This window comes from Podarcis vaucheri (assembly GCF_965113315.1).
Source record: "Podarcis vaucheri genome assembly, chromosome: 7".
Lineage (NCBI taxonomy): Eukaryota > Metazoa > Chordata > Lepidosauria > Squamata > Lacertidae > Podarcis > Podarcis vaucheri.
Window position 1 is genome coordinate 42,851,603 of NC_138765.1, and position 25,398 is coordinate 42,877,000.

Genomic DNA, 25,398 nt, shown 5'->3' on the forward strand with positions numbered 1-25,398 from the left:
GGCAATGAGAAGGGAATGTGGGGGGGGGGGAGGGAGAGGGAAAGAGAGGGAGGGAGAAAGAGAGAGAGAGAAGATGCTGGAGGGGGAGAGAGAAAGGAGTGGTAGAAATTGAGAGAGAAAGTGAAAGGGTGTAGCAGGATCAAATAGAGAAAGGTGGCCCCATCCATTTTTGGCTCCAGCCATGTCTATTATTATTATTATTATTATTATTATTATTATTATTATTATTATTATTTATACCACCCTATACCCACAGATTTCAGGGCAGTTCACAATTACAATATAAAAACACAAATAACAACAACAACAACCTGAAGTGGTGCCCAAACACATTGTCCCTGAGGGAAGTCTGCCCTCAGCAGAAAAGAAATTGCTCACTCATCCCTTATATGATAACAGACTGACAAGGAAGGGAGAGGGCAGATGAATGAAAGAATTTCACAAGTTCTCATCTCTTGCCCCTTCAGTTTTGTTGCCAAGGAATGTGTGTGGTGAAATTGCCAAGGGAAACATATGAGAGAATTATCATTTATCATCCTGGGAACCTGTGACACATGAGAGAATTTACATCGTCATCAGAGCTGGAAGGAGAAAACTGGCAATCATTCTGCAGAGTAGCACCTGGGGTGTTCATGCCGGACTCACTGTATTTCAGATAATATATTTTAATAACAAGGAACCAAGCCATTTAAAGGTCCAGAACATTGGATACTTGGTTCAAAAAAAAGTTCATTTTTAAAACAAATATTGAAATGAAATATTGAAAGGAAATGAGATAAAATACATTTATGAAAGTCTGGATTAAATTATGTAAAAGCTAAATGACTAAAAGCATAAAGCAGACTTAAAATTCTGAAACTCCTTGGCAGATCACAATATTCTCTCCTCAGAAGGTTTCCCCTCTCATTCACACACAAAAACATGCCATTTTCAGAATTCTCCACTGCACCAACACTCCTCTGAACCCATGTGAAAAACACACTGGCCCAGGAGCTGATGTCATTGCTATCCCTCCCATTGGGAATAATGGTAAGGAAATGTATTTTTTTAAAAAATAGAAAGTGGAAGAGGGTGGAGGATTGCAAGTTCACTCCTCTGCTTTCACTTCTGCCTTGCTAGCATAAACCTGGCATTGCACCAAAGAAGGATGTTTATCCCCCCTGGGTCTCTCGGCCTTCTGTTCCCCTGCTGAATATTGCTTCCAAAGAACAAATGTATATGAAAAGAGCCATACTTTCCATGAAATGGACACATATGCAACAGAACTGATATTATAACCATATATCATTTTTGTTATCTTCCTCAAAATATTTCATACCCACGTTCTAGAGTTAGTTTTTTCTCTAAATCTCACTGTAAGCCTATTTTCTGTCTCGTTCTGTTTTACAGTGTTCCCAACGAATCATAAATCTTGTTTTTAAAGGACTTTTTTTCCACATAAAGCTTTTGCTTTCCCGCTTGTCTTTCCTAGTTCTAGAAATATTGGTAAGTTTCCACAAAAGCACCAGACCCCAGGCCCTCAATACCTGTTCTCTCTCAAATGTCTTTATTTGCTCCTTTATTCAAGTTTGTTATGCATTGCTTATACATTATAGATAATGTAGTGCATTTCTTAGGAGTGTGGGTATTTTTAAGTCTGGACTGTTGATATTTTTAAATCTGTACAGTACAAAAAAGTATGTTCTATCTGCCCTCATATAACCACACGTACAAAATTGGCCGTCTGTTCCTGGATATGTACGATGCACTGTGCAATCCTGTGGTAAGCATCCCAACTTGTATGTGCTGGGGAGGTGTATTAGAAAGTATCAGATCTCTTCTTCCAACAGCAGAGAGTTCTGTCATTGAATTTCTCTTCCCAACTTCCACAGCAAATTCTACAGCTTTCATTTTGCCAATACTGGAGTTCTGACATCAAAGGAGCCAATAGGTCAGTAGGGAGGCATGAGGTCAAAGGACAAACTTCAATACAAATGATTAAATGCCTCCTCAGTTCCCATGCGTGCCTCCAAACCAGGAGTAAACTACTGGAAATACATGGTGTGGGCAAACTACCTTTGGTTTTCCATCCATCCCAGACTTTCTCAATCTTTGAGGTGTTAAATACCATCTCTCTGTTTCTGGGTCTGCTAGTTATATACAGTCAGCGGTGATATTAAATCTACCCTTTTAATAATGCTAATAAATAAATAAATGTTCAAGCATTGAATTCTGTTGTACTTTGCTTTGCAATGCTCTTTAGTCTGCATGATTGCACCCAACCCATCCTCTTTTAAAAATAATAATAATGAGAAGGCAGATACATCTTTGCAGAGCAGCAGCAAGATCAATCTTTGGCAAAAGGAAATGGGCAAATGAACAGAACATATGGTGGGGGTGGGGGGAGGAGAGATTCATTAAGAGCTCACTTCTAACAAAAAGCCAGCTTGCGGGGAAAGGCAAGCAAGGATAAATTTGAAGTTAATAAGGGTGTTCACACATTGCATACAACTACTGTAGAATATTTGGCTAGTTGAGCTGTACACTTGTACAGCTACCCATATGTAATTTTCAATTAGTGAACAATCTGTTCAGCTTTGTGCATAGTAGTTGAGCTGTGCAAATCAAGAAATTTGCACTCTTTTGCACAAACACCTGTGCATGTGTTGAAACAGCTTCTATCTGTTTAGGCTTGTTCAGTGTAACATGTGAACAAGTCAAAATTGAGACCTTGGAATTCAGGATGTCTAACTCATTCAATAAAATTAGCAGAATGGGGATAGGCAACTGCTATGTCCAGAGCTCAGTGTGCCCCCAAGGCCCCCAAGGATTCCAAGGACAACCCCAACTCATGCACTTCACCCACTTTCCTCATATAATGATGTTCTCTGGCATATGCTGGAATCAACAGTCTTATTGGAGAGACCCTGGCACACAGGCATTTGAATATAGAGGTGGCTGCATTGCATCCAGACATTTTATCCCTTTTACAAGAGTGCAGGGATCGTAATGCTGATTTATTCAAGATGCAGGGAGGCTCTTTAACCTAATTAGTGAGAAATAAACTCAGCTCACGTTCTGCAGGGTAGGAAGAACAAACAAAATGAAGTGTTCAGATGTTAAGGTCACACAAATTTGCCCTCTTTGCATAACACATTCTAGTGACAGGGCAGACTGCAGAAGGGTTTTTAGAAAACAAAGGGTTATACAGAGCTCTGTAAGCATGCCTATCATCTACCATATTAAGTCCTGGGGGCATTTAGGACACAAGAAGAGCCCTGATGGTTCAGACCAATGGTCATTCTAATCAAGATGGCCCAAGATATTTTGGTGCCTGAGCAAAAGGACACAGATGCTTTCCTACGCTTCCATGTACAGAAGCCAACCAGGTTGGCAGCTATTGGCATCCAACATATCTGGGCTAGTTTAGGGGATGCAAAGCAAGCCATATGGCACACACAGCTTTATAATCAAACTTCTTGCTTGTGCTCCTTACCCTTCTGCATCTGCTGCCCGAGGTAGCTGCCTCACCATCAAATGGTAGAGCAGCCTTGTTGGCAACTGTCTAATAGCAGGACTGGTCCTGTCAGCAACTGCCTTCCCCATTGTGGTTCCTAAGGCCCATGAGGTCACATCCGTTGCTCAAGCTAAGCAGGTCTAGGTCAGGTCAGTGCTTGGATGGATGACCACCGAGGAACCTCATACACACCACCTGACATTTCATGGTGGAAGATGGCAGGGAATATAACTGGAATGCAATATATAAAATAAATTCAGATGCTTCTGGCAAGCACAAGAGAAAGGCACAGAGATTACAGTCATCACTTGCTGTTCTGACTCTCAGAGGCATACTGCCATTGACAGAGCTGTTTTCTGTGAATTTATCTAATCTACTTTCTCTTGGACCCCAATTCCCATTAACCCTGCTGAGCAGATTTTGGAAATTGTAGTCCAGCAAAATCTGGGAGCTGTGAGTTCTCCAACCATGCTTTGGAAGGGTCAATGTGCTTCACATCACAAACACACATGTAAATTTGATTGACTGAATCAGTTGTTGGCATTTATCTGTCTCGAGAGACAATGGAGTGCACCTCTGGGAGTGAAGTCAAACCTCTGTGTTAGCAGCATCAAAATGACCTCCCCTGGGTGCAAGCCTGGACAGTGTGCAAGGAGGTCCAAATACAAGCATATGCCAGAAGGCTGAAGGATGATACCTTGTCACCTTGCAAACTCATAGCTTAAGTATGAAGGACCAAGAATTCCCTGGCTCACACAGTGACTTCACTTCTCACATGGATGAACCTTAAAAGGTGCCCTCTAAAGAAATACTGCCTTAGAAAAAGAAAATGCAATGTAATTTTAAAATATGTGTGTGTGCACATATGCTGGGAATAAACATGTAGCTGTCCCCTAAAGAACTCATTGTGTTTAACTGCTTCCAAAAGATGTAGCCTAGAGTTACAAAATGTGTTTTCCTCCTCAGTTGGATTTGGATCATACACTTACATTTCAGCTGGGTTTGACTATAATTTCCATGCCTAATTGTGCAGATTAGCAGCCCATTAATGGGGAGGATGGTAAAAGTGTTGATCATAAAGGAAATCTATTATGTTAAGAAATCCTCCATTTTACAAAGAATTATTCTATTGATTTCCTTTCTTATCTGCAGTTTAGAAAGTCCACCAAAATAAAACAAAATGCCCTAATAAGGAAGTGAAATTAAATCAGATCTTGCATACAAACTCAGACTTAGTGTGCCTCTTTGTATGCACGGAGAAACAGTTCTTAAAACTGCAATTAAGAACAATATGAAATTGAAATTCTTTGGCAGACTCAGCTTTTGAAAGCCACTATTGATGGAGGCACAGTAGGGAATGAAACAGAAAAGCAAGTCTCCTCCAGTGAAGGGTGGCAAAGAAAGTGTTTTCTGGCATCTTTCAAGAGAAATATCAAGCATATATTTTGTTCTAAGCAGAGATGCTCTTTGGTTTTGAATTACCCGCTGTTCTTGTTTTCTAGAATGCCTTCAAAATCTGCCCTTCTTCCATTCTGATTTCTTAACTACATAAATAAAACACACCTCCACAATTTTCTATAGCTGGGGTGGGGAACCTGTGTCCCACCATAAGGTGATGTTGGACTCTGGCGACCATCAGCCCCAGTCAGCATGGCCAATGGCAGCCACAATGGGAAAGCAAAGTTGTTGACACAGCCACTGCTGCTATTAGACAGTTGCCAGCAGGGCTGCCCCTACCATTAGACAGTGAGGCAGCTACCTCAGGCAGCAGATACTGAAGGGTGGGGAGCACAGGCAAGGAGTTTGATGACAGAGCAAGAGTAATGGGGACTGGAGTCCAACAACAGCTTCGGTGGGAGGGGGGTCACAGGGGCATCATTCACTGTCCTATAGCTTTAATTTCCATTCTGCATTTTAATCCTTTCCCCTCTTCTGCCTTACTAAGTTCCATTCATTTGCAAGGAAGAGGTGGGATGAGGATTGGAAGTTGAAAACAATCCAAAGGCAACACACTGGCAAACTGTGCAGGTACCATTCGCAGAATTTTAGATAATCTCCTTCTTAAATTAGAAAAAAAGGAAGGAAGTTTTGATTTTTATCTGAAAGACAAAACCAACCATGTTACGGAAATGGCAACTACATGTCTCCCTGTCGGCTTTCTCATTTCAAAAATGTCACTCCAATTTTTGAGCAATTGCCTGTATTATATGAATCAGCCCCAATGATTTATATACTAATATACATGGTGAATCATACGCAGATATGTGTGTTTTTATAATAATCTGTCTGAATTTCTGTTGCCTTATATCGTTAACTTGTTTTGCAAAGAGAAGGCCATTAAGATGACAATGATCAAAAAGTGTTTCAGCCCTTAGCCTTATTAACAGATTTGTCAGCCTGTCCTAGGGAGATTTAATGAGGTTTGCTCTGATTAATTCTGCCCTGAATAGTTATTTCCTGTTCAGTTTCTTAAAAACAAGTTAAAATATTTATGCCAGAGGCAGTGTTGGTCAATTAAGCCATTTTTAAATAGGAAATCGAGGAGGAATATATTTACATCATCTTTATAACTGATGCCAATCTTAAGATTGGAGAAATGCTAAAGAAAGCATTACCATATCTTGTTAGTGATCCTGTTCAGGTTATTTGCCTCAGAAAACAACACTTTGCAAGAATAAAGCTGACCAAGTTCTTCCTTCCTTCCTACACTTTTATACACACCAAAACTCTTATCTCCTTTCTGGTGATTGTTCAACTTTCCATGTGAAGATCTTTACGTGATCTTCATCTTAAAATTTCCCTCACTTGCCTTTAGTGTGATAATAACCATGTAGCTGCCACAATTCACCATTTATAATATCATTCGAGACTGTTTAGTTTAGAGAAAAAGCGTGCAAGAAGTGACATGATAGAAGTTTGTAAAATTACGCATGGCAAGCCAAAAGTGGGTAGAGAAGCAATTTTTATCCCCCTCTCACAGCACTAGAACTTCTGGACATCAAATGAAGCCGAATGTTGCAGCATTCAAGACCAGGCATAGGCAAACTCAGCCCTCCAGATGTTTTGGAACTACAACTCCCATCATCCCTAGCTAACAGGACCAGTGGTCTGGGATGATGGGAGTTGTAGTCCCAAAACATCTGGAGGGCCGAGTTTGCCCATGCTTGTTCCAGACAGATAAAAGAAAGCTATTTACACAGCACATAGTTCAGCTATGGAACTCACTCCCACTGGAGGCAGGGATGGCCACCAACTTTAAAAGAGGATTAGCTGCTAGCCACAATGACTTTATTCTACTCCACAGATGGAGGCAGACTACCTCTGAATTCCAGCTGTTGGGAATCATAGGGAGGGGAAGGGCTGTTGCCCTCGGGTCCTTATTGTGGGCTTCCCATAAGCATGTGGTTGGCCACCTGAAGTACAGGATGCTGGACTACATGGACCATTGGCCTTAGACAGCAAAGCTTTTTTCTGGTTCAGTGTTTTTTTTCTGGGGGAAACTCAGAGGTATGCATACCCCTAAACATTTTGTGAATCTTGGTACTTTTGTCCATTTGCTGTATTTATTTTTCCCGATTTGAACTATAAAATGGTGGTTTTCTTGAGTCAAAATGAGAGTACCCCTATTATAAGAATTTTAAGGTCTTATATATAAAAAATAGATGTTCATAAATGTAGCAAGCAAACACATACAAATATGTAAACCACATGTCTGAAACTCGTAGAAAAGTCCTGAAACCATTTTCTCTCTCCCAAAATGACCTCAAACATTTCTCTGCAAGGTCAAAGGAAATGGGAAATCTTCCCATTGTCTCTTTCACGAATCCTGTCTTAAGGGCACATTTAAGAAATGAATAGGGTGTGAGCCTGTGACCCGTGACCTGGATTCAGAAACTGAGTAGTTATCATAACAAAAGAGTGGTCAAGATGCCCAGGTAATCCAATCAGATAACTTGGCAGACAGGAAGAAACAACACACCCAGATTTCCATCCCTTCTCTGATGTATTAAGGGGGTGGTCTTGGGCTATACCCCTTCTGTGATGTATGTATGATGTTTCTGGGGGTGGCCTTGGACTCCAGGGCAGGCAATTAAAAATGTTTATATAAGGGCTTGCGTGCATGGTCTATTCCTTGCCTCCTGTGGGGAGGGGGGAGCACCCAGTTGCAACAGCTTTAATAATGATCAGGCTTACAAGCTGCTTTGCTTCTCAATATTCTCTGGTTGGCCTCTGTTATTTTCTCCTACCGATAGAGAACCTACAAAAGGACTCTATATGGGCTCTTGGGTACCCCATAAGGGAAAAGGAGAAGTTTTTTCTCATAACACCCCTAACACTTTTTTAATAGAAAAAAGCATGTTTAGGTCATTATAAGGGCACCAGATTGGGAATGTTTGCTCCAGCACTCAGTGTTTGAACAGATGCACTTTGCAGCCTTTCCAAAAAACCATGTAAAAACACCCAGGGTCTTTCCATATTGCTAAAGTAATAAAGAATCCACCACACTTGGTTCACTCTTCAGACTTTTTCAAGTCCCCCCCTGCCTTTGCATGAGGAAATGGAAGAGACTTAACAGCCCTCCATTAAAACCTAGGGGTCTGGAGGTGCTAATGTGACCTCAGGATGCAGCTCTTAAAGGCTTTAGCTTCTGTTTGCTAAGTCCTCTAGAAGTCCACATGCTGGGCAATTAAAAGTGTTTTCTGCCAAGAGTTTAAAGCTCCAGCACAGGGGAGGAAAAATACCCTGGAGACTTTTAATGAGCATTGGATTCAAAAGGCAGCCCGGACCTGAAGTCAATGAGACATTTATTTCTCTTCTTTTTGTCCCTCTAAATTGTTAAGCTCAGCATCATTTTAGGTTGCATTCTGCTGAGGCACATTCAGAGGCTAACTATAAAATCTGTGTCCAGGGCAGCTGTTTACCAGCTCCATCTGGTACGTAGGCTGAGACCCTATCTGCCTGCGGACTGTCTCGCCAGAGTGGTGCATGCTCTGGTTATCTCCCGCTTGGACTACTGCAATGCACTCTACGTGGGGCTACCTTTGAAGGTGACTCGGAAACTACAACTAATCCAGAATGCGGCAGCTAGACTGGTGACTGGGGGCGGCCGCCGAGACCATATAACACCGGTCTTGAAAGACCTACATTGGCTCCCAGTACGTTTCTGAGCACAATTCAAAGTGTTGGTGCTGATCTTTAAAGCCCTAAACGGCCTCGGCCCAGTATACCTGAAGAAGCATCTCCACCCCCATCATTCTGCCCGGACGCTGAGGTCCAGTGCCGAGGGCCTTCTGGCGGTTCCCTCATTGCAAGAAGCAAAGCTACAGGGAACCAGGCAGAGGGCCTTCTCGGTAGTGGCGCCCGCCCTGTGGAACGCCCTTCCAGCAGATGTCAAAGTGATAAACAACTACCTGACATTCAGAAGACATCTTAAGGCAGCCCTGTTCAGGGAAGTTTTTAACGTGTGATATTTTACTGTATTTTTGGTTTTTATGGAAGCCACCCAGAGTGGCTGGGGAGGCCCAGCCAGATGGACGGGGTATAAAAAATAAATAAATTAATTATTATTATTATTATTATTAAGGTGCCAGTTGAGGGCCTGCTTGGGTTCCTGTGTCTCAGGATTTGAGCTGAAGCTTTTGGGTTTCTTTGCTTTTCTCCTGGGATAGCCATTGGGAATTCAAAGTGAGGAGTGTGGTTGGGGGAGAAATTTGAATCCATGTGAATAGGATTTGGCCTTAGCCTAGCTGTCCCCCTGACTTATTGGCAGTTGCTTTTTTACATTTAATCTTCTCCTCTCCACAGTCTAAAGTGGTACAGTCCAGTAATAGGTTCTCCCTCATGCTCCTGGGAAGCACAAACAGAGAATGGGGCACAGTTACTACATGCAGTAGAATCAAGCTTTCCTTAGAGTCTATTATTTCAGGCAGAGCACAGGTGGGAGTTTGCATGCTGGAAGGGAAAAAAGCTCTCTACATGCAGAATTAAAAGCAACACAGGGAGAAAGCCAGGCAGAACTGGGACACTAGTACAGATTGAAATGAAATGAAGTTTATTCCAGTCCCAGCCAAATTCACATACCGTACTAAACAAACATAAAACACAATAGAATTAAGTTTGAATTTACAATCGAATATAACAATAAACAATACAAATGTGACAGCCATTAGAAATGTGGTTTAGGTCTTAGTCTCTAAAATATTATCTAGGGTTTGCATCTGAGGCCTTAGCCTTTGTAATGCACAGCTTGTTCCCTGAGTTTTATGGCAGTCGCACAAAATTTGACCACCCTTAGCATGATCTCTGGATCCTTATCCTCTATCACTAGTACAGATTTAAAAAATAAATAAATGGGAGAGCATTCAGTCATTCAGTTCCTCACTTTCCTTATGAAGTGGTGCAGTAAAGGAAAAGGTCTATTTTGTTCTGCTGCATAGTGAATGGGATCCAGCTATGTACCTCACTGAGGTCCATAAAGCATTATCAACACCGACATCATGATTACCCTTATTTAATTTACATAATGCCCTTCCTCCCAAAGGGTCCCAGGGCGGCAAACATCTCAATAACAATATTGTTAAAAAGAGGGGTGTTTTTAAATTTCTCCTGAGCATAATGAGGGAGGCAGGCACACTTCACTAGGGACCACCACCAATAAGTCCCTGTCAGAAGTCAATGCCAATTGAGCAGCTACTAGTAGCACCACCACCAAGAAGGCATCATTTACCAATTGTAGCAACCAATACGTTGGGTATGGGGGAAGGCGCTCTTTTAGGTACTTGGGTCCCATGCCATTTAGGGCTTTGTATGCTAATACCAACACCTTTAATTGGGTGTTGTAGATTACTGGCATGCGATGCAGTGATTTCTGGACATGGTCCCTAGTTACCAGCCTAGCACCTGCATTCCACACTAGCTTCAGCCTGGAGACTGTCTTAAAGGGCAGCCCCACGTGAGATGACCTCAGAGAAACAAGGGTGAGGTAGGTAACAGGTTTATCTCCTTCCTAAACTTCCTTTGTGTGCTGGGAAAGAGTACAGGACTCTGAGCTTTACTCATACTGATGGGATCTCTGCACAGGTTCCAGGATCCAGGGTCCAAGAAACATCATGATCTTACCAAAAACCCTTGCTCTGCATCAAAACACACATTCATTTTTACATGTACAATAGAAAAAGAAGTAAAGTGGGAATGTGGCAAAATGGCATTCAGCTACACTCATCAGTGAGTGAGGACTGGCACCAGGTGCAATATCTGGTAAACCCAAATTTGTTAGTATGGAGCATGAGAAAAAGCCCTTGGAATCCATTTTCTTCCTTGTTTGATCTGAAATGGGCTCAGCCACAGAGCTATAGAACGATAGAGGAAAATTTAAGATGGAGCCACACTAAGATTAAGGTTAAGTATCACCAAAAAGGGGACACAGATCAACATAACATTTACATCTGCACACATTTACATTTGTATGTGTGCATGCAAATTTAGAAATTATGATTATAATTTAAATAGGTTATGATGCATCTCACATATTTGGGAAGGCTGTGACTAGCTGTCCTGACTGTTTGTTCAGTACACAGCTAGTTGGTTAATCTCAAAACTCTTGCAGCTCCCTGGACTTAGATTGGACACCCCTTCTCTGTAAAGTTGGACACAAATGAGCTCAACAGATACTTAACACACACACCCTGCCCCACTGGCGTGTGGAAGAGAATCCATTTCTCATTAAATGGGAAATTTCAAGACCTCCTCTTGCTTCCGTTATTAAGAAACCCTGCAGTTAGAGGAATTGAATTCTAAAATGCCCACGGGCCACTTTGGCTTGCTCACAATCTAGTTATCAAGATTGCCTACAAAATCAACTTCTGTCGTATCAAAAACAAGGCGAGTGCAGATGAATTAAATTCCCAATCCTTTACTGGCCTTTTCAATAAGTATGGCTGAGCCCAAAGTATTCTGGAGAACTTTTTTAAAAAGTTGAATTGGGAGGGGGAAGATTCCATTAAAACTCCCCCTTGTCTTCCCCACCAATTCTGCTACCTGAGGCAGCTGCCACCTTGCTCTTATTTTTATCTGTCAGATACCTATGCAGCACCCATTAAAAAAAAAACACCAGTTGCAAAAAGGGGATTCCTGTCTTCACTATAGTAAAGTTAGGGTCTTAAATTTTTTTGTGTCAAAAAGTAGAACATTGTAGCATTTCAACTTGACCCAAGATACGTTGGAAGGTGCAAGAGTCCCTAAAGCTATTCTAACAAGTGGACATCAGGGAAACAGAATTTGCATAGTAGGTAATCAGCTTCAAGCTGATGAGTAAACAATCAAATACTTGATAAAGGAGATGTATTAACATATGAAAGAGGCTTTGTCTTTGTGCAAAAAGGTTTACACAAAAGAAAATGTAAGACACCTGGATCTAAAGAAAAGCAACTGCTACATACATTTATTCGATAAAGAAGCCCTTTTTGTGTGTGCCAGAAATCTTTCTTTAGAGCAGTCTGGGGTGCTGATTATTTTGTGTGTGTGACAGGTTTCATTCTTTATAAAGATCATTCAAAGATTATTTTTAAACAGAAGAGAAAGTTCACAATTAAAAAAAGAATTACTCATTCCTGAGTGTCACATGCTGTTTGTGAAATATCTCCAGACACACCCAGGACTGAAGAGGTTTAAAAACCATGGTTCCCCCCCCCCTTTTGTTTTGAAATGAAGATGGATGGCTAAACTTGACCAGACTACTGTAAATCTAGAAAATGGCTCTCCACCCCTAAAAGCAGTGTACTATTGGTATCAAGTTTAACAGAAAATACTAAGTACTTGATTGTGCATTCTAGCTCAGACAATCTTCATTCATTCCTTGCATTGTAAGGGGGGATTCTTAATGAACTCAACAAGAACCTACACCCACTGACTTGCCCCAATTTTAGCCAAATCACACACACACACACCTCGAGACTTAAAAAAAATAGCAAAGGGCGGCATCACATAAGGTAATAGAGAGACAGGCCCCTTCTGTAATTCAAGCGCTGTCTTGATAGGGGATGTGGAGATTTTAAAAAGTGAAAGGAGAAAGGTTCCTTGTTCAGGCACTTAAATTTGATCTTTGCAAATTCCTAAACAAAATGACTTGATCCACACCTCTTGGATCAGATCAGAAATCAGGAACCCACTGGATTTCGCCATTCAAATGTTGCAACCCACTTCTTGGCAGTTTAAACATGTCAAAATATGCATTGAAGTACCGTATTTTTTGCACCATAACACTCACTTTTTTTCCTCCTAGAAAGTAAGAGGAAATGTCTGTGCGTGTTATGGAGAGAATGCCTACGGGTGGCGGGGGGGGGATCTGCTGCAGTCGTGAGCAGAGGATCCATGGTTCCCCTTCCTTTCCTCCTCCGTGGCTCACTTTGAAACAGCAAAGCGGGAGAAGAGCTGCTGAGTGGGGAGGAGAGAGGGGCAGAGAGCCTGCTTGCTTTAAAGGAGCAAAGTGGGAGAGGAGAGGAGCCTTCACCCCTTAAACCCCTCTTCTGCATTATTAGCAACATCCTTCTCCTTGTCCCTTGAGTGCTTTCCCTTCTCTCCCCACTTAAAACGTGGTTACAAAGCATGGATCCACATGGATCCTCATGATTTTTGCATTGGGCTACTCCAAACTCACTGTCAGATCATATGTCTGTGGCCACAGCATGAACGACAAAAATCATACATCCACTGTTTCGTTTAGAATTTTTTTGTTCTTGTTTTCCTCCTCTAAAAACTACATGCATGTTATGGTCGGGTACGTGTTATAGAACAAAAAATACGGTACATGTTTTCAAGAGAACAAACGCATTGAAATGCATACTTTGAGAAAAATGTTTTTGTATGTATTCAAATGAAGGCAGGATGGATCATTCTGGTTCCAGTCATGTCAGTTTCTCATGTATTCATAAGTTCCTTCTACTGCATTAATCTGTGATTTGAAAACAAACTAAACTGTACAAAAACCCATTTTAAGTATTTAGTTATATCAATAAAAATGGTTTCAATACATATTTAATAATGCCTTTAAATATGTATTTTATCTTAATGCATGTCTTTCTAAATATATTTTATTGAAAATATGAATGTTGGTACATTTTGTGAGCCAAGAACTGTATAGCAGAATTCAGAGACGTGTGAAATCTGAAGGGTAATTATTCTCTGATCAGCTCATTAGCTCAGGAGATGTGAAAAAGTGACTTCACATCAGAATTCACAGAAATCAAATTCCTTAAACATTTCTAATTAAAATGAGTTTTGAGATATATATATTGAGGGGTTTTTTAATAGGAGTAGTATGGAAATCGGTTTAAAAAGGTGAAAAATGGGCAAAAATGTATTTAAAAGAGAAAAAATATCGTTTCTAGAAATCAGATAGATGGCCTGTTTTAGAAGTGGGGTGGGTTATGCTCCCCTTGAAGAAAGAGAAATATAGCCCAAATAGCCTCTAAAACCTGGCCAAGGCTGACTCCTAAATGTAAGAAAGCCTGCCTTTCCCAACCTGCCTAAGTAGTTCTAGTGTTGTGAGAGAGGGAGAAAAACTGTTCTTTATCCACTTTCTCCATGGGACTACAACTCCCATCATCTCTTACCACTGGCCATGTTAGCTGGGCTAATAGGAGCTGTAGGGAACAATTTCTGGAGAACATAAGGTTGGGGAAGACTTATCAAAGCTTGTACAGTGGTACCTCGGGTTACATACGCTTCAGGTTACATACGCTTCGGGTTACAGACTCCACTAACCCAGAAATAGTGCTTCAGGTTAAGAACTTTGCTTCAGGATAAGAACAGAAATTGTGCTCCAGCGGCGCGGCAGCAGCAGGAGGCCCCATTAGCTAAAGTGGTGCTTCAGGTTAAGAATAGTTTCAGGTTAAGAACGGACCTCCGGAACTAATTAAGTACTTAACCCGAAGTACCACTGTACTTGTGCTCAGTTCATGCTGGAGCTAGTTCCCAGCTGCCCTTCTGAGCTCTTCAGCTGTCCTAGCCTTAAATCAAAAGACAAATGAAGCATGAAACAGGAGAGCCATGGCCCAACGAACTGTTGTCTAAGGGACCACCACATCCTGGAACTGGCACTGCCTCTGGAGCAGCCCTTCCCCCATTGGTCTCAGCATGCGGAGCAGGTGAGTCCATGCCCCTAGTCCAAGGGAGCCTACATCCCACCTCCAGATATTATGGACTGCAACTCTCATCAGCCCCAACCAGCACAGGGCAAAGGCACAAGACTTCTGTGGTCTGGTCTTTATACTGCAGAAATTAGTTAAAAGATAGCACTTCACCCTGGAAAGCAAAGGTATTGATTATGGAAAAAAGGAAAGTGCTTTGACTACTGAAGGAGGGGAGGAAACGTTGCTGTATAGATTCATGCTGCTATGCTGACCAAGACATTTGTTGCCCACTCAGCAGCTCATGGATGCCAGCTGCGCAGTAAGGCAATGCCACCAAGGCATCCTCCTTTTCATCCAGCCCCCTGCACAGTTTGGTTTTGCTCAGCCACTTCCTTTCAACTACAAGACACACACAGAAACTAGAGTGTTTCACTAGACTGATTCATTTCCTCATCCACAGATCTAAATCTTGAAAACTGCAGACAGCCCTTGCCTCTTTCTCCCTCCCTGAGTCAGGTTCCCCTTCTTCAGGCGATAAGGATGTTGAGGGCTCTGGTGTCTCTGAAGGCAGCTCAGGTAACCTGCTGCAATGGCAAAGGATCCCACAGATGTGATTGCCCAGCCAAAGGCACAGCTTGCCATAATCAGGGGGAAAGAAGTAACTACTCAAGAGTATGCAGGTCAGCACCTGCAGACTTACACCACATAGTTACACCCAAAGGCAAGCAATTGCTGTTCAGACTGAACCACCAAAAGAAGAGGACCAGTAGGTTTGCACAGAGTATTCCACACAAACAACTGCTTTCAAGCAGAACTGTCTGCCATGTCACCACATTTTCATACTGGGACAGTAGGCTGAAGTTTTCATTGAGACAGGTGCATCTATGAATATGATGGCTGAGTGTGCATATGGTGCACTCCCTCAGATGTCACCACTACAGAACACAGCAGTCAAGATACATGCCTGTAGAAGTCCAGAACCATCAAGAAAATTTTCAAAGAATTGGAAAGCTAAAAAGACAGCAAACACATTGATGACACTGTTCAGCCAGTGTGCCTAACACATGGGTGCATTCTCTTACACATCAGAAAGCTAGCTGAGGAAGAGTTAAAACATCAACAGTTTGACTTTCTTGAGCAAGTAGAAGGACCTACCCCTTGGGACTCTCCAGTAATAGTGTTCCCCAAACCCATGCACTTATATCCTTGGGATCTACTGCAGTAAATAAAATAAATTAAATAAGAACTTTGAGTGATTTCTTCCCCTGCCCCTGGATTTAGAAAAGTCCACACTGAATGCATTATATGATGTGCATGATTGGTTATCTGCCACACAAGTTGAGCATCAGCGCCAATGGGTGCATGAACTGGGATGCAGAAGACAACATTGCCAAATGCTTGCTTTCCTTCCAGAACTGTAGAAATATAGGAAGTGGCATTTGGGCAGGGCAGGTCTGTTAAGGTAACTGAAGTATCTGCAACCTGTCCTACTTGTTCAAAGTGAATATTTATGAATGTTTCTGGCAGGTTACCCAAAGCTCTTTGCTCCTGAAATATATATGAGCAAGGTGCAAACGGCCAGAATCAATTTGGTCCGCAGAACTTGGATCCAGCTCTTAAAAGAAGCAAGGGGAATACAGCATTGTTACCAGCATTAAAATGCAAAATCTAGCTTGATCTGACATACTCTCTACTGCCTTCAGCTCGGTTTGGGTTCTGCAGAGCCATGCGGCATCTTTCCCCAACCCCTCAAATCCTTTGATTACTTTGCATGCTCTGCTTGAAAAAGCTGCTAAATGTTTATTCCATTGCCTGCAACATATATTTCCATTCAAAAACATATTTCTCCCCTGTTGTCCCACTATCACAGATCTGCTCTCCTCTCCTTCTGAAGATGTCTTTAATTGGAACCTAGCCCACCCAATATCTTGGCTCTGGAAAAGCCTTTGTCTCCAGTTATGCGTTCTTCCTCTCTTGCATTTGCAAGGCTCCTATTTGCCTATTTGATGGGCAATTGGGTTGCCACCATGCATTGCACTGTGCTGCTCATCAGGCTTGGGGACCGGGGTCTACACATTGCAGGGATTCCACTGAGTGAAGTTGCTGAAGTTCATCATAGTTCACCCAATTTGAAATATAGCTGGTGTTGGGGAACCGGGAGCCCTCCAGCTGTTGTTGAACTACAACTCCTGTCATCATTCTGACAATAAAAATATGAGGTGAACAACCAGAGATCAGAGTATTCCCCCTCACCCCAAAAAAACAAACTATGTTTACACTTCAGGATTTAGTAAGGCAAGAAGTTACAAAGATTTTTTTTAAGAAAAAAGATCATTTCAGTTTGAGCAGTTACTCTTAAGAACAAAAGATGAAACACATGCAGGTACAGCTGTTTTAGATAGTTTCCCTAACCAAGCCAACACCTTTCAATTTGCATTCCATTGTTCAGCTTTTCGGTCCCTTCGTGGTCCTCTTTTCCTTCCCGACATTGTTCAACTAAGCTCCTTAACACTTTCCAGTGTTTCTTTACAATGTTCTCTTGCACAACTCTTCACCTTTTCAAATTTGAGACTTCACGCTAACTATGACTCCTCGACTTTCTTCACTAACTTATTGCCCCACACTCCAAGTTATATACAATATTTTCATTCCTCCTCCTAACCTTTCAGCCAATCAGGAGGAGAATAAACCTCTGGTTGCATCACTCTTTCTCCTTAATTGGCTGAATCTTTGACCCTCCTGTGAACAGCTTCCTGAGCAAAACATCCTCTCCTACATCTTACCTTCCTGTGAACCTTGAGCCTTCCTGTACAGGAGAGCCTTTAAAGCAAAAGGCAACTATTTGACAACCCATGTTTCACACACAAATTCTGTTCCTTCACACAGTGTTTATGGGTCAGAATGAGACACGGTCTATTTAAAGGAAATACTTGTAGGAGAACAGGCTTAGTAAAAATAATTTCTGAAATGTGAGTGACAACTATGAATTATCTTCTCCCACTACCCAGCTAAGGGTGGGTCTTGTGTGTGAAAGTAACTATAGTTTTGGACAGAAAGAATGTTAGCTGCAATGGGTGATGGCTGTGAGATCTGAAGGCACCTTGGGATGGGAATATCTCTCTCTGGTTGATATGGTGGGCATCAGTGGTTTTGCTATGAGTTCTTATCCTCCACTTATGTCATATTTGTGAACGCACCACGCACAACAAAATGCCATAACTCTCCAACCACCTCTCCTCCAAAACTCTCTGCAACTCTCTGTTCAGGGAAGTGGAGACCACAAAATAATAATATTGTGGTGGTGGGGGCTGGTGTCCATTGGTGAAAAAAAGCAGAGAGACTAACTATAGGTGAAGCTAGCACCAATGACCAATAGATCATGCCCCCCATGGGCTGAGCTTGGTAGGGAAGTGCCCCATTTGACTTAAAGAGCAAGCCTCCAATAATAATAATTTGCTTCTGTAAACTTCTACAGTATATGTTATGGTAGAATCATAGAATCATAGAGTTGGAAGAGACCACAAGGGCCATCGAGTCCAACCTCCTGCCAAGCAGGAAACACCATCAGAGCACTCCTGACATATGGTTGTCAAGCCTCTGCTTAAAGACCTCCAAAGTAGGAGACTCCACCACACTCCTTGGCAGCAAATTCCACTGTCGAACAGCTCTTACTGTCAGGAAGTTCTTCCTAATGTTTAGGTGGAATCTTCTTTCTTGTAGTTTGGATCCATTGCTCCGTGTCCACTTCTCTGGAGCAGCCAAAAACAACCTTTCTCCCTCCTCTATGTGACATCCTTTTATATATTTGAACATGGCTATCATATCACCCCTTAACCTCCTCTTCTCCAGGCTAAACATGCCCAGCTCCCTTAGCCGTTCCTCATAAGGCATCGTTTCCAGGCCTTTGACCATTTTGGTTGCCCTCCTCTGGACACGTTCCAGTTTGTCAGTGTCCTTCTTGAACTGTGGTGTGCAGAACTGGACACAGTACTCCAGGTGAGGTCTGACCAGAGCAGAATACAGTGGCACTATTACTTCCCTTGATCTAGATGCTATACTCCTATTGATGCAGCCCAGAATTGCATTGGCTTTTTTAGCTGCCGCGTCACACTGTTGGCTCATGTCAAGTTTGTGGTCAACCAAGACTCCTAGATCCTTTTCACATGTACTGCTCTCAAGCCAGGTGTCCCCCATCTTGTATTTGTGCCTCTCATTATTTTTTTGCCCAAGTGCAATACTTTACATTTCTCCCTGTTAAAATTCATCTTGTTTGTTTTTGCCCAGTTCTCTAATCTGTCAAGGTCGTTTTGAAGTGTGATCCTGTCCTCTGGGGTGTTAGCCACCCCTCCCAGGTAGATGCATAGTAGATACCAGTCCAGCACTCTAACCATTACACCACACAGTAGATACCAGTGTGGTGTAGTGGTCAAAGTGCTGGACTGGTACCTAGGAGACCAGGGTTTGAAACCCCACTCAGCCATGAAGCTCACTGGATGACCTTGGGCCAGTCTTTGCCACTCAGCCTAACCCACCTCACAATGTTGTTGTGCGGATTAAATAAGGAGAAGGGAGAACCATGGATGCCGCCTTGAGCTCATTGGAGTTACAAGTGAAATAAAAATGCAACAAACAAATAAAATACATCAATAGATGGCTGTCTTGGGACAGGAGCTGGGGAACTGAAAACACCACCAGGGTTGCTTCTGTGCATGAGAGCAACACGTGTAAAAGAAATATGGGGACACAAATTTGGCATGGGTTTTGCAAGTGCAATCAACACATTTTTTAAAACTGCAATTTTCCTTCTGGGGATATCTTGTTATCTATATATTTACTATACTTAACAGCAATGCTAGTTAAGTGTAGAAGATTAACAGTCCTTTTGCCACAATGCAGTACTCCCCAAGGGAAAACCTGCTCTCTGCAGGAATGGGTGTGAAAATGAGTCAGCAGATCTGAAGGAAAATATATCTATATAAGGGAGAGAAAAGTAATCAGCCAAGGTGAATACAATTTGAAGGGTTATTGTATTCCTCGTTCTCCCAGAGTAGAGTCTCATCTTTCTGGGGGAAAGTGCAATACAGGGTGGTTACATGTCCTGCTTTGCAGGGGACAGACATTTCTCTGAAAGGCTGGCCAGCAAGGCTATGCACTGGATTTGGCCAAGGTTCAAATCCTAAGACAAATAAGGTCTATTCAGAGGGATCCAGGCATTGCTCGAGTTGGCTCCGTCTAATGAAAAACAGGTTGACATTCTCATCTGCTGTTGTTTGTGAGCGCCCAAACCAATTCTGCAAGGAAATGAAAAATAGAGTAGTATACAAACACATTGAAACAAGCGCTTGTGATAAAATCAAGTTTTAGCAGCCTAGCAGTTTTCCTTTTGAAGTCTATGGGCAGATGGTGAGAATTTTCAGGGGAATAATGAGGACATTATAAAGTTAGCCACCCCACAGTTTTCTGGTGGAATTTCAAGAGCAGAAATTCTTAGCAGAATTGAGAATAACAGAACACACCAGCCAACAGGAGACACTTTCAACTCAGCAGAAGCTTATCAAGTGGCTCAATCATCATGAGGATAGTTTGGGCTCACAGAAGTGTGAAATCTCTGTAGATCTTAGGCGCCATTTTCAAAAAAGTGCTCCAGCATAGCATTTAAATAGCTGACATGTGTTGTCCGGTCACAGGATCACAAAGCCAAAGGAACACAAAGCCCATTGGCTCAGTTTGGTCTTTGCAAAACTAGCTATTTTGACTCCAAGTATGAAAAATATGGTGCAAGTAGATAAATAGGTACCGCTTACCAGCGGGAAGGTAAACGGCGTTCCGTGTGCTGCGCTGGCTCGCCAGATGCAGCTTTGTCACGCTGGCCATGTGACCCGGAAGTGTCTCCGGACAGCGCTGGCCCCCGGCCTATAGATGTGAGATGGGCGCACAAACCCCAGAGTCTGTCAAGACTGGCCCGTTCGGGCAGGGGTACCTTTACCTTTACCTATGAAAAATATATTTCCAAAATATAATTTGATGTAATTTGATGAGCGTGTTCCAAAGTCACCCTATTCCTACCCCTGACAGAAACTGCCTGACCTCTGTGTCAAGGTCATATTACTTCACCGTGTGTGTGTGTGTGTGTGTGTGTGTGTGTGTGTGAGAGAGAGAGAGAGAGAGAGAGAGAGAGATGGAAGCTGGTTTGCAGACAATACACTATGCATGCTACCGTACTCATTCAAACTTCAAGTCCTCAGATATTCCCATATTGTTGTCTTCCATTAGTATCCCCAGGTCAGACTGCTTTGTCTGCAGCCTGATCCTCCATCAGCTGCCTCATTTGTTGGTGGCCTGTCACACTCCACCTTCCCCAGAGGTTGGTGTGCGAAGGGCCCTGGCCACTGCTCACCCCTCCTTGGCAAACTTCTCCCCTTCTATAAGAACTGTGAGCTTGATTGGGCAGAAATAGTCTCTCCTCCAAATAAACACTGGCAATTTCCACTGATTTCTGTTTTCTTCAGAATTCTCCAACCTCCTTACTAAGTGCTGTGCAGCACTAATGCTATTCCGGGAGTTTTTCTCCATTGCTGCTCACCAAAGAGGCCACCCCTCCACCTTTCTGGCATTAATGCAAGCAGATGGCTCCAGCTGCAGTATAATTACTGCTTTAGGCAAAGTCCACTGGCTCCACAGCACTCTTCAATTATTCAATGGTCCACGATCTCAGCCACGGTCATAAATATAATGGGAAGCCATCAAAAGTCACCAGGTAGCTCTCTCCCTTGTTTTCAGGCCATCTTATGGCAGACCTGCTTTTGACAGTCCATTAGTCCCCTAGACTTACGGGAGCCGCCCTTCCCCAAGATGTCTTGCTTTGCCGTTTTTTAAGAGTTTCTTATTGAAGATGTGAGACATCAGCAGGAAAGCTTCTTTCCAGTCATGAAAGCAATTAAGAGAACTGCATGGGTTACATTAAGACCAAGTATTTCTTATTCAATAGAGCCTTTAAAAAAAAATTAACAGAAATGTCCTATTTTTAGATCTTCCTCCTACAAGTAAGAAAGGACTTGCAAAGTGAGCTTAAGCCTAATAAATTGTAGTTTGGCTACAAAGTTAACTCTGATCTCTCTGAAGGCCACTTTCAGCCACACACAACACAGGAAGGAAACAGCCGCAAAGTTTTAATACGAACATTGTCATTAGTTGTTTCCCAAAGAACGTGCAAGTTATTATAGCAAGATATATATTCTGGGACATTGTTTTGTAATCGGGAGTAGTAATACTAAGGGGTGTGAAATCCTTTCTCTTCTCAACATTTGTATATGGTCAAAATCCTGACTCTGGCTTCCCCTCTCCCCACCTCCTCCCTCCTAATCCCTTTTTCCTTTTGTGTTGTGTCTTTTAGATTATACGCCTGAGGGCGGGGACTGTCTTATCACTATCAGCCACTCTGGGAACCTTTCATAGCTGAAGAACATATAAAATAAATAAATAATTATGAATCCCAAGTTGCTTTTCTCCCCGCAGAAGTAAATAAATAGGTCCCCAGATCTTGGGAACAATTATTTTGAGTAAACACATGGAGCATGGTGGGAAGAATTCAGCAGCCAGCCACCCACCACCTGCCACTCCTTTGCTCTGAACAGCAGCCTCCTACAGCTGCTTTTCAATAATACAAAACCTGCCACTGGATACTTCATGGATTTTCCACATAACATCTAGTTCGGTCCTTAGAATTTTGAACATGACTTACATTTTCCTCCTGCAGGAGTGAAGAGTTATAGCTGAGAGAACATCAGTTTTCAAGGAGGGAATCAGAGTGATATCCCATGCTTACTGACTCAAAAAGATTTCCCTATAACATTACTTGTCATTTACATTATTTAACAAAATTTCTATTATCACTTGATAAGGAAACCTCTCAGCTGTTCACAAAAATATAACATGTAATTTTAAAATTATGTTGATGAAAACAGTTAAAACAAGTATTTTAAAATGTTCAAAAGTTAATTAAAATCAATTGTAGCTAAAAAAAACACAAAAAGGCCCTCCAGGCCTCTCTACCTGGCCCTGGAGACTCTCTTCAGGCCACACCCCCTCTACACATGCCATGTCACCAGCACTACTTTGCACCCTTTGCAAGTGTTTTTGCCTGGCTGGAATATGTCCTTGAACCCTCATAATGAAGAAAGAGGGTACTGTTTGGCATTGCTGCCCAGGTCTGTGTTGCAGCTATGCCCCAAGGGGCTTCAGACAGGTTGCAATACAATTATCAAACTTTTTAAGCAAAAAAAGAAATGATTTCTGACCATTTACTCAGTATAAACTGAAACACCATCTGATGCTGTTCACCAGCTCATCCTCTGAAACACCATTTCTAGCCTTGCACAGATGGCAACACAGAAGTACCGTATACTGAACAATCATGACTTGGATTCCACCACTTTCAGGCAGAATTTATTTAAACACCATCATTTATGAGTAAACACAACAGCTGGGACAGTTTTAAGCCATCAGTGGTCCAGGCCCAAGATGAAATAGAACTTTATACATGGAAGAGAACTGATTATTATTATTTTAACAATTTTCTGAACTTTCTGCTTCACCTACCAGTTGGACGCGACAGCAGCAGATCTCCCTAAATCAGAAAGTAATTACATTCCCACACTTTGTTTAGCTTGTATACTTTAGTGCCTAATTACCAGAGATAGTTTACGAGCTTCCTCCACAGAAAATAATTGCCACATGTCTCCTTAAAAGAAACAAACTATCAGTGTTCTTTTCAAGACACAAAGTATAAACACCAATTAAAATGGGTTATACAAGAACTTCACAAGTAAAACAGGCCTATAGCAAAAATGTTAATAAAACGAATCCAAATATGCCACATTTAGAACCTCGCACCTGCATTTGCTTAAAAAGTTTCTTTTTTAAAATAAAGTGCGGGGGGATTACAACTAATAGCGTCTGGAGCGGATTTTCCTTCTAATAGATTAGTTTAGCCTATTTGGTTGGCAATTGAGGAAGCAGGGCTAGAAACACATCTGCACTCAAGGGCATATTAGAGTTTTCCTTTGAAATGAAAAGCAATTTATTTCTTCAAGAATAGGAGAGACCAGAAGGGGGAAAACATATTACACAAACTTTAATGAAAGTCACTCTACACAGAAAGCCTGTTTCTGAGGAATAAGTAGCCAAAAGAACTTAAAGCAGAACATATTCTTGGCCTTCATTTCCATCTCTCGCCGCCTCATAAGGAACTTGTTCTATCTCCACTGACAGAGGCAGCAAGCCTCTGAAACTCAGTCACTGGGAATCACAAGTAGGGAGACTGCTCTTGAGCTCAGATCTTGCTCGCAGGTTGTCCAGGGACACCTGGTTGGCCCTGCAGGGACAAGCTGGAGAAGGCAGCACCAACAGGCTTCTGCCATGGCCATTGGATGGTGGGAGGACATCTGAATGGTTCTTGAGGCTTCATAAAATATTGAGAAACTAAGCTTGAAAACGCCAGTTGCTGGGGTTTTCAACCTACGATCTGAGGAGGATACACCTTGTTTAAGGGGCTCACCTTTGCCTTGAGGTATATTGCCAATCTGCATGCCATCTTATTCTCACACAGGCTTAAAGTTACCTACTATGCACCCACACTATTCATCTTGCAGGCTTCTGACTTGTGTCCGTAAAGAGTCAATTGTAGACATGGAGTTCATTTGATTATACACTCTTAGGTTGCAATCCTAAGGCTTAGTGGTGGTGAGAAATTGAAGACCATTTCCTCACCTTATCCAGTGCCCTGCCAGACTCTGGCTGCCATGGCAGAAGTGAGAGTGGAGGTGCACTCTTTCACTCCGTTGTATTTTTTCATTAAAAAAACCTATTTCCCTCTATCATCTGGGCTGGTATAATTCAGCCCCCAGTTTTCATGTGCACTGGGGGACCAGAAAAGCACCAGTTCTCCACATTTCCTTGAACAGGAATTACCCCCAAAATAAAGAAGTCACAAACTCCATGAATCCAGCTTTGACCCACTCAGAACTTTAGCAGCTACAGATGAATTGCGTATATATGACATAATGAACACTCACCCGTTTGGTGTAATCCATGGCCTTCAGAATGGAGAGGTTGAGGGTCTCCAGGGAAGCCAGAACATCTTCATAATCTCCCATGTGGTCGGTAAAATAATCTGGACCCCGAGGATATTGCAGGATTAAAGGAGAAGGGAGGGAAAAAATAAAGGATAACATTTTAATCATACTTGCTTGCCTCAAGGTAAATGTCCAAATTGAAAACTTGCTGTTTCAAAGTGTACCAGCCAGGAAATATTCCAACTTCTAAAAACACTGCACTCCATCATGTTTAGTAGGTGAAAGGGGTTCAAATCATAGAGCTGGCAGTGGTGACGGGCTTGTAGGAAATGCAACGCTAGTCCCAACAGGTGGTTGTCCAGCCTCTGATTTAAGACCTATTCAAAGGGTTGTTAATAGTTGAAGGCAAGTTCTTACTGTGCTGCTACATTTATTTTTGAGGGATAATTTGCATGACCTTTTCTGTACACCAAGATAGTAGTTGAAGAGATTTTTTTGTGGCTGGGCCAGAACACCATTAAGCTGAAATGTGCAGAGGAAAGAGGGAGACCACAACCATTTTCACCCCCTAACATGTTTGATCAGGGTTGTTAGCAGATCTTGCCTGCATCATCTCCTGCCCGTGCTCCCTCTCTTTTGACAGCCCCAGATTAGTCCATGTGGACCTGACTCAAGGTGATCCAGGGCTGCCATGACCTAG

General features: G+C 42.2%; 1 protein-coding gene across 1 annotated transcript in view; it reads right to left on the reverse strand.

Moving 5' to 3' along the window:
• NECAB2 (N-terminal EF-hand calcium binding protein 2) overlaps positions 1 to 25,398 on the reverse strand; it is a 146,471-nt gene that overhangs the window by 43,159 nt on the left and 77,914 nt on the right. Inside the window, exon 5 of the mRNA XM_082232370.1 lies at positions 24,699 to 24,796. Within this exon, the coding sequence (XP_082088496.1) occupies positions 24,699 to 24,796 (98 nt within the window). The remainder of the gene's footprint in view (positions 1 to 24,698; positions 24,797 to 25,398) is intronic.